General features: G+C 39.9%; 1 protein-coding gene across 2 annotated transcripts in view; it reads right to left on the bottom strand.

The window, feature by feature from the left end:
- TNRC6B (trinucleotide repeat containing adaptor 6B) overlaps nucleotides 1-16,275 on the bottom strand; it is a 226,106-nt gene that overhangs the window by 151,482 nt on the left and 58,349 nt on the right. The window contains exon 4 of one of the 2 annotated variants that reach the window (XM_074941640.1): nucleotides 673-740. In XM_074941640.1, coding sequence (XP_074797741.1) covers nucleotides 673-740 — 68 coding nt within the window. Of the gene's footprint in view, nucleotides 1-672; nucleotides 789-16,275 lie in introns of those variants that run through there. The other variant, XM_074941633.1, reaches the window with a different exon arrangement.

Below are 16,275 nucleotides of genomic sequence, written 5' to 3'. Positions count from 1 at the left end.
ATTACAGTACCATTAGCAGAGGGCTTCGCCCTCCCCCAACCAAAGAAAGGTTTCTAGATTTCCACCAAAAAGTACTTAGACACACATTTTCTCCATGCACTTTTCTTAATAGAAATTAGTCACTTTCTTGTTTTATTACATTTCTTCTTTCCTCAAACCATAAAAGGCCAGCATCTAAATGGTCCACCCAGTAAAGGACATTTCATTTACAATTCCAGTTCCTTTCTGGAAATTTATTTTAAATAAAGGAACATTCACATTTCAGGGAACACCAATCTACCAGATGCACACCAAGGGTTGACAATGAGCAAACTCTTCTTTTGGTGCATTTCACAGTGGTTTCACCAGACAAGGAACATGTAAAGCTTCATATACACATTTCCACTGGTAAAGTGAGTTCACTTTCTCAGCTCTAGCTTCCTAACGCCATTAATCCTTTAACTACAAATTCTGATTAGCCCACTGCAGAATATACAAAGCAGAATTTTGTGTTTCAGAATTTAAGGCAATCAGCATACTGACTTTTCAGTCACTAGCTACTATGAAATATGTGTATTTAAGAAACCAAGGGCGAGCACCCCAAGAACAACCAATGCTTCCAGCACGTTTAAACAAGAGTGCTTCCCACCATTTACTATGGTAAGGCCCTTTTTAAATAAACGTGAGACTCACTGTTTGTTTTCTTCACCAGGAGGTGGAGTCTTGCCATGCCCTTCCATTACAAAATCCTCATGTTCCATCTGCAAAGGCAAGCATTGCAGGTCAGAAATTGGTGAAGCAAAGTGCATGTCACCCTAATGTGTTCTTTTTCCATATATCACAACTCAGTGTGGCCACTTTATTTCAGTGACTGGTCCAGAACAGACCACCTAGATTCTAAACAATGAATGCACACCTTCATTCCTCTTATAGTGGTATCATTCTATAGCACAATTTCCAGAATGCCTGTGTGCATAACAAAATAAGAGCTTCCGAGAGAGGAAGGATGGTTTAATGGCTAAAGCAAATAAGCAGTAGTTAGGAGATCTGGATTCTGTACCTAGCTCTGTCATGGACTTCCTGTGTAGCCTTGGCCAAGCACTTCATCCTTCTACTTCAGCTTCCCTATATGTAAACTGGGAATAAAAATACTTATCTATCTCACAACATCTTTAACATTTTTAAAGGACTTTGGGATCCGGGAATGGACGGTACTGTAAAAACAGAGTATATTTTGTGAAAAATAACTTTTGTATTAAAAAAAGACTTGTCCATATGCATACCGCCACATACTGTAGCCACCGGAAGAAAAAGCCTAAGCGAGTCTTCAAACAAATGCTGTTCCAGTGATAGCTTAAGGAAGGCATTTCCTCTGGCTCTCATGACAGAAGATTCAAGGGACACTAACGAAGTTTTCTGTTTAACTTATATTCTTCTCCACAATTCCAGTGTGTATTTTAAGCCATTTCTTAGGCAAGGAAATCAGAGCACCCAAACACTACATCTAATCAATCATCATTCAATTACCTCCCTCAGCTAGAATTTCCTGCTCTGGCAACAGAATATTTCACCCTTATATAAAAACCACACATAAAATGTATTATATAAAAATAGAGCCTTTCATGGATACAAAATTTGTATCCGCATCAGATCTCCGATCTGCAAAAATGGTCCGTGGATATCCACATGCACAGATATAAAGCGGGTATCCACAGATTTGCAGGGCTCTCTATATAAACACCAACACACGCGCATTGAGCAACCTTACACACCATGTGAAGTAAGCAAGCCACACTGCAATACTTGATATAGGCTTGTAGACACCATTGTCAGATGACAGATAAAATCAACTGAATGATACCCAAAAAAAACCACCTGTGATCCACTGTTTGCAGCTGGGGGTAGGGGGGAAAAGCATTAATACACGAGGTAAGGGTAACCTGCTTTGGGAGTTCTTTGAAAAAACAGCAGGTACCCCCAATTTGTACCTCAATACTCTCAAGCAGTGACAAAAAAAAAATCACTTATGCAAGGCACTGTCTGAGTATCCAAAGATGACATTTTACAGGGACAAGAGAAGCAACATTATTGTCTGGGTAGACGAGTACGCCTAAACAAGACCACAGGTGCACTGTAAAAGATCAATGAGCTATAAGCAAGAAGTGATGTTCAATAAACATAAATTCCCAAACAAAACATGTTTAAGATTAATACATATTTACAACAGTGACTATTTAAAACATCATCAAAACATTGTAGTTATTTTTAAAAAATGCTTAAAAGCCAGGAAATTCAGCACTGTAGTTTTGCAAACAAGCATAACTTCCATCCATTATGGAGTTTGGGGTCTTAAAGACCTATGGAGTGGATGAAGGAGGTAGATATAATAGAGTTTCTACTTTTTATTGTGCAGTGAAATTCTCTGGCACAGTGTAATGGCACACGGAAGAAGGTATTCATATGCAATACAGAAACAAAAGGAGAGATTTTAGTATGTTTTTCGATATATGTTCAGGTGGATTGGGAAAGGTCTGTTGCCAATATGAAGTCTGAAATCTGTATGTACAGAAAATGGGGGGAGGGCTTGTGGTCTTCGAAATCAGTGCACAGTAATTTGGAGAGAAGAAGTGGATAGATAGGACAGATATTTATATAGGGTCAGAGTTAAGCTAAACTGACATCTTTTATAAAATGCAAATTCACTCCTATAGAGGCCAATAGAAAGGAGCAAATTATGGCAGGTAAAATATAAAATGGAAATTAGGAAAGAAAAGTGGGAATTTGAAGAGCAAATAAAGACAAAAGAAAGTCTTTAAATATATGAGAAGCAGGAAGCCTGAGAGAGAGAGAGAGAGGAGTAAAATGAGCAATTAAAGGAAGGATAAGAACATTTCATAGAAGCAAAATGATTATTTTTAACCAAAGAAATGCTGGGGAGAGCTCCTTCTTAGACCTAATCCTTTCAGGTAATAAAGATCAGTGACTGTCAGAAAAAGAGGAGGAATTTATACAAATTCATAAACTAAAGAGCAGCAAGTCACTAGGACCTGAATGTCCTGAAAGAATTTAAGAATGAAATCTGAAGTGTCGAAGGTAGCAAATGTTGGAAGCTTACAAGACATCAGGAGTGACCTATGACCATTAAGCTTCAGGTACCAGGAAAATTGTTTGAAATTGTAATTTAAAATAGAATTATAAAAATACCTAGAGATGCATGGTATGATAAGGGACCATTTCACTAAAGAAAAAAAAATCAGCCCTTTTCGATGCATTAAAATTCTCCGAGTATGTCCACAAGATAATGGAGAAAGAACTGCCTAACAATTTATTTAGGCTTACGAAAATCCTTGTGCAAAGTTTCTCACAAGAAGCTATTAGAAAAATTAAGCCGTTATGGAGTGAAAGATAAAGTACCAGCACAAATGAGAAACTGGCCAACAGACAAAACAAAGTAGGAATAAATGGTAAATAATATAGCAAAAGGTTAAGAGTAGGATGTCCCATGGATCTACACAAGGATAGAGATTCTTTGATATAAACTGAATATCAATCAACTGGAAAAGGGGGTGAATAGGGAGGTGACAAAGTTTGCAGATGACATTTACTTAGGTTAATCAAAACTAGAGAAAACTAGGGAACTTCAGAGGGACCTAACAAAGCTGTGTGAGCGGGCAGCACAGTGGCAGCTTCAATTCTGTGTTGAGAAATACAAGGTAGTACACACAGGAAGGAACACATTACAGCATTTTAAATTAACTGGTCAGAAAGAGGACTTCCACTTCACTGTAGAAAGCTCAATGCAAATCTCTGCTCTGCATGCTGCATAATCAAAAAAAGACAAATATTAGGCTGCATAAAGAATAGTCTGGAAAGTAACACTGACATTGTAACATCATGTAAATCAATGGTATGCCCTCTTCCAGAATACTGTATTTAGTTCTGGTCACTCGATCCAAAAAAAAAAAAAAAAAACCACAACAAACAACAAAAAACAAACAAACAAAAAAAAACAACCACAGCTGAAATAGTGGGGGTTTAGAGATACAATGAAAATGTTTAGAAGTATGGGAAAACTTCCATATGATGAAAGACTGAAAACACTAGGATTGTTTGTCTTCTCTCAAAACATATGAGACACATGAGAGATACAGAACTATAAATGGTGTAGAGGAATTAAAATGGATGCTACTTTTTTCATCTCAGGACAAGATGACATTCAATTATATTGAAAAACCACCAATTTAAAATAGAGAAGGAAATTATACATGGTGTAAAAAAATAACGGTGAAATTCACTGCCACAATATATCATTGAGGCCATGTGCTTAGAAGGATTTTTAAAAGTTAGATATTCATATGGATAGAACAATCGCAGATACGTTAGAGATTATTAAAAAAATAGGAGGGATAACTCCCATGCTTCAGGGCATAAGCAAACCTCTGAGAGGGGCTAGAAAGTTCTATGAACTGGTCATTCCAGAATTATCTGGTAGGTGGTTCCTTGCATCTTCCTCCAAAGCATTTGGTACTTACTACTGGCAATGGTTGGATATAAAATACTGGACTGCATGTCTGATTTGGTCTGGCAATTTTATGTTCCTACATAGTTTGCAGAATCTTGGCTCCAAATTTCTTAGCTTTTGAACAATTGCTTTTGGAAATAACATTTTATGGACATTTAACTGGTATATATTTGTAACTTTGAAATTTCATTCTACTCAAAATGACTTTGTTAAAAAATAAAACATTATGGAATTCCGAATTTGTGGTGTTCTAACAATTCCAGATCAAATTTACTTCACAAGTAAAATATTTTTCCTCCAGCCCACTCACTGGTTTATACATCATTGCTAGTAATTCTGGCAGGCCACATGCTGCCCTCCATTATATCTGCCTTCAACTGGGATTTGCACAAAGGTAACTGAGCATATAATTTGAAAACAATGGAGTTGTGCACAGGAGACTCTGCAATTGGAACTTTGATTATGCACAAAGCCAGAAGAGACTCTTGTTCATATCTTTATAGCTGGGTTGTTTCTGCAGGGATGACAGGTAGTAAAATATCTGTCACCAAAGCAGACCAACAGCATTATGAATACACAGGGGACAGACGTGTTCATTCTATTTTAACAGAGCTTTGTCAGTGGATTTCCTACGCTTTAAGCATTATTTTGAAACACAGACCTGTGAAAGTTTTGTTTAGGTTTTATTTTCACTAGAATAAATTCCTGCAACCCAACTAGTTCAGCTGGTGGAGTTTTTAAATTCCACAGAATATGCATGACCAAGGGAAAGAAGTAGCGTAATGCACTCTGGCACCCAACAGTTATATCTGCTGTGATGTGAATGTGGAGGAGGTGCTTACCTTCTGTATTGAAAGTGTGAAACCAACAGAATGGAGAAGGAGAAGGATGTATGCACAAGGTATGTCATTTCCTTCCTTGGGTTACACTTGGCTGAGGGCAGGCTTTGAGACTCACTCCTCCAAGCCTTCCGATCCCACCCACAGTCCCATGTGTCCCCACTCACTCTGCCTCCTTTTCCTCCCCAGCAAGCCTCTCAATATCCTTTTACTGTGCCCTGACAATGCCAAGACCAGTGCTTATGCCCTCTCTTTCTAAGGAAGTTGGAGCCCAGCCTCCCTGCTGTGCTTCCATGATATGATGTGATTTGTGGCAGCAACACACCAACCATCTGAATCCATACATAATAGTGCATTCTAAGTCCTCAGCCTATTTTGTCTTGCATGATAGGCAGGGAAGGAAAATTGTCTTGGAGTTCACAGAAATCAAAGATTTTGTGATCTTTTCTCTCTCTTTTTTGACTTTGATGTAACAAGCACCACCGTCAAAGGTGGAGAGTGCATGGGGGATTTGGAAGGGGAGGGGAGTGGTGGGAAAAAGAATAGGACTGAAGATTTTTTAAAATCCTGCTGCTAAAGAAGCATAGCCATATCCACTCCACCCCCAGAGGAGTGAGGAGAAGCAGGAAAGGCACAGGAGCTGGCTGATGCATTGAGTTTCTCTTAACAGGGCTGCAGCCAGGGAGTCACTGATTCTAAGATCAAGAATCTGAAGAGAGTGCATTCACTGAAGAGAGTGCATTGTCCTTTATGGCAAAAGGTATGGGTGCAAGCTTGAAGATGCTAGCAGCCAAGAAGATAGGACTTCAGGCAGCTGAGGCAAGATATTAATAACCTGCTATTTTTAGGAAAAAACATTGTGACATACATTTAATTCTAGCATTCTGGTTACTTCAAGACTATTGTCATGATGAAACCAACTTTTTAAAAACAAAAAGTTCAGCTGTCAGTGCTGATCTAACGATTTAACCAAAACTTACCAGTTCTGCCAGAGCCTGATATTGTTTTTCCAAAAGTTTAATTCATATGAAACTTTAAGCTACCTACACTTGCTAAAAATATTCAAATCCATTAGTTCTCATTGAGGATGAGAAATGAATAAAATAAATCTGAAATTTTTAGTCCAAGTTGTTGCAGACAGAATGTACCAAAAACATAAGAAAACTACAACAGTGAAAGACTACATTTCCCCAAACTCTGATGTTTCTAAGACATCTTTTTCCAATTAACCTCAACATCTTGCAAAAGGAAATCTCCTAAATCTCTACTTTAGAGAGCGTATAGGAGAACTCTCAACTGGAAGGACTGTTTCCAGAAGAACTTAAGTAAGGGATAGTTGTTAAAAGCAAACACAAACATTAGGCTTACAATGAAAAGCTATTTAATCAGCGGAGAAAAAATAAGGATATCTGAATAAAGAGAAAAACATATATTCTTACATATAGTTAAGGTTGCTTGCAGAGTTCAATTAAAAAAAAAAAAAAACAAAACTGTTCCCACTCATTCACCTCTCTAAAAAGTCCTCTTTTAGGGCTCTAATTTTCCATGGAGGAAATCTGTTCAACCATTTGCATTAAACAAGTGGATGAAAGAGTTCTGAAAAGATTTTAAGAATTTTTACTCAACAGGTCAAAAACACATGAACTGTAAGCTTCATATTTGACCTATCACTATACTTCCATGAGGAACAGCTACATTTGATAAACATTTTTAAAAGTCCAGCAAACTGCTGCTAAGGTTTTACATTAGATTAAAACAAATGAAGCTCCAAATTTTTATAACCTTGTCTTCAACACTGAGGTTCTTCTCAAATTCTCCTACTGTTGCTCTAACACTAGTACATTTCCTAGGCACTAGCAACAGCAAGAGTGCTATTGTAGATGGGCCACCAGTATTTTCTCTACTGCATTACTCAGATGTGCTCTGACTAAAATGTCAGCAACTGGTCACTAGTGCTCCTTCCGTTGCTAACACTAATAGAACGGCACCAGTGCTAGAGGAATAGTGGAAGAATTTGTCAAAACACACCCTATAGATACAGCTTATGAACCATCATAAAGGAGAAGAGGATATTGGCATATTATCTCCACCTGACCTGACCAGAGTCTAAGACAGGGATATCTTGGATAATCTGCACTGTGGAGAGAGTTTTGTGTAAACTAGCATTTTCCCCCACTTTATTTGCCTAGCATTGGTGGTAGAAATGTTGAAAGCACAATTTTAGACAAGTACAAGCATTTTCATCTAGCACTGCCAGACCAAAGAGGAGGGAGAATTTCCAAAAGTTCTCCATGTAGATGCATCCTCAGAGGGTGCATCTACATTAAAATAACAACATAAAATTAGTTCCAATACTATGACAACCAACAACAGCGCAGCTACACCAGTGCTAAGTTGCTAGTATAAATGAGGTTCAGACACTGGATAATACTTAGTCCTGCCATGAGTGCAGGGAACTGAACTAGATGACCTCTCAAGGTCTCTTCCAGTCCTTTGATACTATGATTAACCAGCATATCAACAAAAGCTCATTCAGAGCAGGTTCTCATGACATGGTGGCAAAAAAAATGCGTAAGTCCTGTCCATACTACAGCTTTGGTCTTCCTATTATTAGTGAAGCTGTACTGTAGCTGGCACTTTCTGTAATATAGATACTAATTTTTCTAATGTGGACAAGACTGAACATGGCTCACTGAAACAGACATAGCAAAATCCAAAGGTGAGTGGGTTAACATCAAAACACTGGGAAGAAGGATTGTGTAGTGGTTATAATCAAGGACCAGAACTTGAGGTTCTCCCTCTAATTTTGTCACTAACTCACCATGTGACCTTGAGCAAGTCACAACTTCTATGTTCCACCTCTAAAATGGATACGTTACTACTTACCTACCATACAAGGGTCTAAGAGGCTTAATATTAAGCACCTTGAGATCCCTGAATGAACGATAATCAAGACTCAGAGCCCCACAGTGCTATACAGCCAAGACAACAGTCCATGCCCCAGAAAATTTACAGTCCACATTACTTAAGTGCAAAGTAATATTATACTGTAAAAGTTTTCCATTATCCACTAAATTGGTTAATTTAGAAGCATTTGATTTTAAATTAACTACAATTTGAGTACCTGGAGAAGACACTTGAAAAGCTTCACAGTGTCGAGGCTTCTTCAGAAAGCATTCAGTAATATTTTAGGGAACCACTTCACCCCACACACACACACAAAAGGCACAAAAAATGTGCTGAATGTGAGCGCTTGTAAGGGAGAAGACCCACCATTTCCTGCAGCCTTCATAGCTGACACCCTCTTCTCCATTAACATTATTATTAATTATTATTATTATTATTGTATTTCTGAGGAGTTCTAGACATGGACTAGGACCCCATTGTATTAGGAGCCATACAACACACACAACAAAAAGATGGTCTTTGCCCCTAAAGAGCTTACAATCCATTCTCTACACATAACGTATATGTGGATGCATGCATAGGGTGGATGCATGCATATATTTTGTTAGTATAAAAAAAAAAAAAAAAAAGACATCCACAGACTCAAAATGCGCAGCTGAAAATGACCTCATTCAAAAAAGAAACAATAATCAAGACTTTGACCATTTCACAAGAATTTTGAAAAGAACCTGTCCAATTTAGTACCATTCTGTCTACCTAAAATTCTCTGTATTTTCATTTGGCTATTGTCTTTACTGCCCTCCTAAACACCATTATAGCATGTTTTCTTGAAAAGAATAACGATACCATAATCCATCCCAGAGATGGCTGGATTCAACAGTGGATGACCAATTCATATTGCTTTGGTGTTCTTGTGGGTGAAATGTAATTTATAAATGTAATCACCACCATTATTTGCAGAGTGCATTCCTGCATACATGCTGCCTTCTTAAGTAAAACAAACAAAGTTTGATGAATATTTGTCTGATGACAAAATTATCTGATGACAAGAAAAGTCCTCTAACATAGGATACATCTACACTGCAAAACAAAACAAAACCCACAGCAGCGAGTCTCAGAGACTGGGTCAACTGACTCCAAGCTCACGCAATGGGCTAAAATTAACAGTGTAGATGTTCCCATTCAGGCCGGAGCCTGAGCACTGAGACTCACCACCTGCACTGGATTTCAGAGCCTGAGCAGAAACAGCTACACTGTTATTTTTAGCCCCATAGAATGAGCCAACAGTCAGTTGACCCAGGCTCAGACTCACTGCTACAGGATTGGTTTTGGGGGTATTTTTGGTTTGGTTTTTTGCAGTATAGATGTAGTCATAGTTACTGTTCCACATTTTCTTTTCAAATGGTCATGCCTACGTTAACTTACTACATATAATGCATTGCAGAATTTGCAGTTAATTATAACTATTAAATAACTGTTTTCATACTCATGGCCTAAGAAAGCCAATCACCTGTGAAGAACTGAGAGCTTTGATGCAAGGGCATGATCTTTTGCAGAATCTAGATTTTAATTTAAAAAAATACATTTCTCAGCTTTAAAGTTGTGACAGTTATGTCAACTAATGTCTAGAAGGTTAAGTGATATACTTTTGCCTTCCTAAGTTTGCAGAGATACAGTTCCTGTGCCTTTAGTGCTGCTCAGTTTTACCAAGCTGCAGCAGACTGAAAGCAGATTAGTCTTACCAAGTTTTCACAGATGCTACTGAGTACTCTGTGGGCAGCTATGATTTTCAGGCATCTCAGCTGGACACCCAGAAAATGAGGAACACCCAACTAATTGCCACTTCTAAAAATGTTGGGCATATCATTAGACCAGCATCACACGGGAAATCTGTGGCAAATTTAGGGCTATAACCCAGCTCACACAGGTCCCAATGCAATGCCTTAACCACAAGACAATTCTCTCTCTTTCTGTAGCCTCTTGTGCCTCATTCATTATAAAACCTTATCTCTTTCACCATCCCAACTGAGGCACCAAATAAACAAACGGGGTCCTATGGAAAGCAATATGTGATAATGTAATTAAAGGCTGCTTCATAATGCATATGCACAAAGGGGCAGATTTAAGGTGTACAGGAATTCCCTAATTTCTGACTCCTTGACTTTGCAACCTTAAAACAATATTCTTTTAATGTAGATTTTTGTATGGAATAATCTGTTTTTATACACACACACACACACATATACACACACTATAAGGGAAGAGGCAGAGAATAAGATATAAAGCGTGGATGAAAGAGCAGGAAAAGAGGAAACAGACACTGAATACAACACATGAAAAGAAATATTGATCCTCTATAACCGTGGTTCTCAACCAAAGGTACATGTACCCCTGGGGGTACACGGAGGTCTTCTGGGGGGTACATCCACTCATTTAATATTTGCCTAGTTTTACAACAGGCTACATAAAAAGCACCAGCGACGTCAGTACAAACTAAAATTTCATACAGAGTACTTGTTTATGCTATATACTGAAATGTAAGTACAATACACCGGACACTCGCTAGAACGCGAGATTTGGGATCCATGCATGGTACCACGTTATAGCGGGGACCGCGTTAAAATGAATTGCAATTAAAATAATTAAATTTGGGATCCATGGCCGCGACCGCATTATATGCGAATTCGCAGTATTTAGACACACGTTCTAGCGAGGGTCTGGTGTATTTATATTCCAATTGATTTATTTTATAATTATATGGTAAAAAAATGAGAAAGTAAGCAATTTTTCAGAAATAGTGTGCTGTGACACTTTTGGTTTTTTATGTCTGATTTTGTAAGCAAGTAGTTTTTCAATGAAATGTAACTTGGGGGTTTGTAAAACAAATTAGATTCCTGAAAGAGGTAATCTGGAAAGGTTGAGAGACAATGCTCTATAAGAAAAAGTGAACCAAGGCCAGGAAGAGAAATAAGTAGAATTCAATTTTTTATAACTTCAATGGATAACATTGATGTTTATTTTTATGCTTTTTTTTATTTTTATTTAAATTATGGGGGAGGTCAGACAATTATTTAATGAGTGGACAGTGAAATCAAAAAATTAAAGCTTTACAGCCTTTAAAACGCAAATTGTCAACATCACATGTCAAAATATACAGAGTAAATATCCTTAGATCAATTGCTAGTAAGTTCTCAAGCAGCATTTTTCTTACTTTGCCTAACCATAAGTTTCGATTATTACTGATCAAAATATTTTTTGTCAATTTGTGTGTGTATTGTGAAATTGATGTTTACCAACATTTACCAATAAAAATCTAATTTTTCCAAGGCTAGAAATGAGGTATAACTAGATAGACGTAAAAAGTTACATTTTAAGTAATTTAACTGAAAGCTGACTGAAAATGTTACAATTCAATACAGTAATTTCTTGCTTAATGTTGTAGTTATGTTCCTGAAAAATGCTACTTTAAGAGAAATGTTAAGCGAATCCAATTTCCCCATAAAAATTAATGTAAATGGGGGGAGGGTAGGTTCCAGCGAAATTTTTTTCACCAGACAAAAGATTTTTATATATATATATATATATATATATATATATATATATATATATATATATATATACATATACACACACACACACACACACATACACACACACACACACACAGTATAAGTTTTAAACAAACAATTTAATACTGTACACAGCAATGATGATTGTGAACCTTGGTTGAGGTGGTGGAGTCAGAGGGTGGAAGAGGGTAGGATATTTCCCAGGGAATGCATTACTGCTAAATGATGAACTAGCACTCGGCTGAGCCCTTTAGGGTTAATACATTGTTGTTAATGTAGCCTCACAGTCTACAGGCACCATGAATGGCGGGAGGAGACATCATGGCAGAGAGAGACACCACACTCGTGCGTGCGTGTGTGAGAGACACATAGCGTGTGTGAGAGAGAGAGGTGCATTGCCTCTTTAAGTATGCTAACCCCACTCTAAGTACACTGCCTTTTTAAAAAAAGAAAAGGGGTACTTGTGGCACCTCAGAGACTAACCAATTTATTTGAGCATAAGCTTTCGTGAGCTACAGCTCACTTCATCGGAAATTGATTAGTCTCTAAGGTGCCACAAGTACCCCTTTTCTTTTTGCGAATACAGACTAACACGGCTGCTACTCTGAAACCTGCCTTTTTAAGTAAACCAGCAAGTTGAGACAGCAGCTGCTGACAGAAAGCTCCCCCCCTGCGGAGATAAGGCACAGGAGTGGGGGGAGGGGGGAAGGAGCAGGAGGAGGAGGACACCCTGACATTAGCACCCCTCTTCCCTCCCCCCCAAGCGGGGGGCTCCTGGGAGCAGTTCCAAGGCAGAGGGCAGGGGCAGCACACGGCAGTGGCGGGGAGGGAAAGGTGAATTGCCTGGCAACTGATAGCCTGCTGGGCAGCTGCCGCACAAAGAACTTAGGGGAGCTGATACAGGGGCTGCCAGTTCACCCTGGTTCCGAGCCCCCACCAGCTAGCTCCAACAGGCTGCTCTTCCTGCAAGAAATGTACAAAGCAGGTGGCTGCCAAACAACGTTATAAGGGAGCACTGCGCAACTTTAAACAAGCATGTTCTCTAAACTGATCAGCAACGTAACAACATTAACCAGGACAACATTAAGTGAAAAGTTACTGTACAGTACACATCTATTTTTTTCCATTTAAACTGCTGGGGTCATAGCAACAATGGTATTTTTCACCCTAGTTAATAGGCTTAAGTCTCAGGCTAGTAGGTGTCAAATTTTTCAAGCCCTGTTCAAACAGTTGGCCAATCTGGTCATGCTGAGCCTCTCAGATGCTTTTGATAGCATGGACCATGAGTTGTTGCTCTGGTGATTAATAGATGTGGCTGGGGTCTGCCTTCCAGCGGTTCAAGTTATACCTGTAAGAATCAATCAGTGATAGTGGACAGTTATTTGTCATCACTGAAGGACTGGATACAGCATCCCTCAATAATCTATCCTATTCCACAGGTTTCTGAATGTCTGTGGTTTCTTGGCTAGATCACTGTAATTTGTTTTACTTTGACACTTCATGCTAGCTGATGAAGATCAAGGTCTATGTCTATGGTTTGAGAAGATGATGCAAAAGAGTGTGTAGAGGAGGGTGAAGAATAGTGCAATCTGGCAAAAAGGAACAGTAGGGTCAGAATCAAATGGAAGAAAAATAATTTAATACTAAAAGCCCAGAAGGGTGGAACTAACTAAATGTATACAAAGTACCACCTAGATCATGTCTACTTTTATGTTGCTTATCTGTCTATTCTCCTTCACCTGTATTTTACCTATGTAGAAGGTAAACATTTTGGGAGAGACAACTGAAGCTTTTGGCGACCATGTGATTGCTGGATGTGTAGCAGAATTCCTTGGAGAAAACACTTCATAATTTGTTGGTCTTCCATCCTAATGATATGTCCGTACCACGAAAGCTACCAAAAAGGCATCTCCAGACCTCTGCAAATGCCTGAGAAGATGTGTTTTGTGTCTTGCCTGGTAGGTCTGGCAGACCAAAGAGTGGGGAGAGAATTCCAGAGTGAAGGGTCCTACAGAGGTACCTACTGGCAGCTCCCTCATGTTCAAGTTGAAGTCTTTCCTGGTGTGGGATGGGGAAGAAGGGTCTCTTAGATCATTGGTTTTGGGACCAGGCTAGAGCTTTAAGAGGTACTTCAGTGCCTAAGTCCCATTTTAGGCACCACTGCAATCCACAAAACTCCCATTCAGCTGCCGCCTAGCCCTGCAAAAGCCTAAAAACTCTCCTGTGCCTAAGCTTTTTTCTTCCGAGTATGCACACTGCTGTCTCACTCTAGCTGTCCAGATGCCTATCTCCCACGTAAGCCCCAGAGCGATTCACAAACTGTGAAAGATAGGCATTCAGCTGCCCAAGCCACGTACAGAGGCCCGATCCCATAAGCAGCCTCTGAGAATACCTACTGGTTTATGGAAAACAGACCTGTCACATTCACATATTTTCTTTTGATGAGATTACAAGTTTGGTTGATAAAGATAATAGTGTTGATGTAGTACCGGATGGCATTTTGATTAAAAAAACTATATTGATACGAAATTAACGTGACATGTGTAGCAGGGTGGCGACCCTGCTCCTAAAATAGAAGGGGTTAAAAGCAGCCCTGGAGAGGGCTGTGGCTGGCTGATTGGGGAAGCAGCCGCAGCTGGGCCACGCCCCAGTCAGGCCCCAGCTGGCCTGTATAAAAAGGCTGGTGAGCCAGAGGCCTAAGGAGTCTCTCTCCCGGCTGTCTGCCTGACAGAGTACTGCGGGTGGTGCAGTGCTGGGGAAGGAGCAGGCTGAGCGGGGGCGCTCCAGGCTGGCAACTCCCTAGGCTATAGGGCCTGGTCCAAGGCCCACAGAGGTACTGGGAGGCAGAGGAAGGCAGCAGGTCCGAACCCCCTTGCCTATGATGAGTGGCCTTTACACTGCAGTCTGCCCCAGGGAGCAGGGGCTTGGTGATGACTGGCAGTAACCCAAACTGAGGCAAGGTGGGGATAGTGGGTTGGGGGTTCCCCAGGAAGTGGAGACCCAGAGGCAGAGTGTGGGGGTACTGCCAGGGGGAAGAACCCCAGAGAAAGGGACACCGGGATCTGTGAAGGACCAGGGGCCAGAGCTGTGCGGATCACCGGCTTGCAGATGGCGCTCCAAGCTGGGAAAGAGCTAACTCCCAACGACCAGCAGGAGGCGCCGCAGGGGTGAGTCAGCTCCTTCATAGCATACATTAATGGATTAAAAACTGGCTGATAGGTCCCAAAATGTAACCATAAAAAGGGAATCATCATTGAGTTGGTGTGTTTCTAAGAGTGTCCTGCGGTGGTTTGGTTCTTGGCTCCATTCTATTTAAACAGTGACCTGGAAGGAAACATGAAATAACTGATGAAGTTTTCGGATGACACAAATATTGGGGGGAAATGGTAAATAATGAAGAGACAGGTCACGGATAGTCAGATTGGGATCGCTCGGTAAACTGGACTCAACTGAGGGGCAAGCAAACAATATGCATTTTAATGTAAATGTATACATCTAGGAAAAAAGAACGTCGGACATACTTAAGTTACAAGATGGGGGAGTCTATCTGGGAAGCAGTGACTCTGAAAATGGTGGCTAATCAGCTGAACATGTGAAGCTGTGGCCAAAAGGGCTAACACAATCCTTGGATGCATAAAAAGGGGACTCTTAAGTAGAGAGGTTGTTTCACCTCTGTAGTTTGCACTGGTGTAACTGCTGCTGGAATGCTGTGTCCAGTTCTAGTGTCCACAATTCAAGAAGGATGTTGATAAATTGGAGAGAGTTCAGAGAAGAGCCATGAGAATGATTAAAGGATTACAAAACAACCCTTATAGTGACAAGCTCAGGGAGCTCCATCTATTTAGCTTTAAAAAAGGGAATGTTAAGGGGTGATTTGATCACAGTCTGTAAGTATCTACGTGGGGAACAGATGTTTAATAATGGGCTCTTCAGCCTAGCAGAGAAAGATGCAGCATGATCCAATGGCTGGAACTTGAAACTCAGATAAATTCAGACTGGAAATAAGGCATAATTTTTTAACAGCAAGAGTAATTAACCACTGGAGCAATTTACCATAGTTCATTGTGATTCTCCATCACTGGCAATTTTAAAATCAAGATTGGATGTTTTTCTAAAAAGATATGCTTCAGGAATTATTTTTGGCACATTCTATGTCCTGTGCTGTACAGGCCAGACTAGATCAGTGGGGGAAGGCAGGGAGTGAGCACAACTCAGTCCTGCTCCACCTCCGACCCAACCATGACTCCACCCCACGGGAGAGGGGGTGCAGACACATTCCATTACTGGAAAGGGAGAGTGCGAGAGGAAAAAAGTTTGAGTACCACTGGACTAGATGATCACAATGGTCCCTTCTGACCTTGGAATCTATAGGAAACATTGAGTTTTGTAATCACAAAATTCAAGTTATTGCAATCCCTTCCTACCATGGCTTCTTCCTCCTTGTTCAGAACATAGCAGG

The sequence above is a fragment of the Natator depressus genome, chromosome 1, assembly GCF_965152275.1.
Source record: "Natator depressus isolate rNatDep1 chromosome 1, rNatDep2.hap1, whole genome shotgun sequence".
NCBI lineage: Eukaryota > Metazoa > Chordata > Testudines > Cheloniidae > Natator > Natator depressus.
This window is presented reverse-complemented; position numbering and strand designations above follow the sequence as displayed.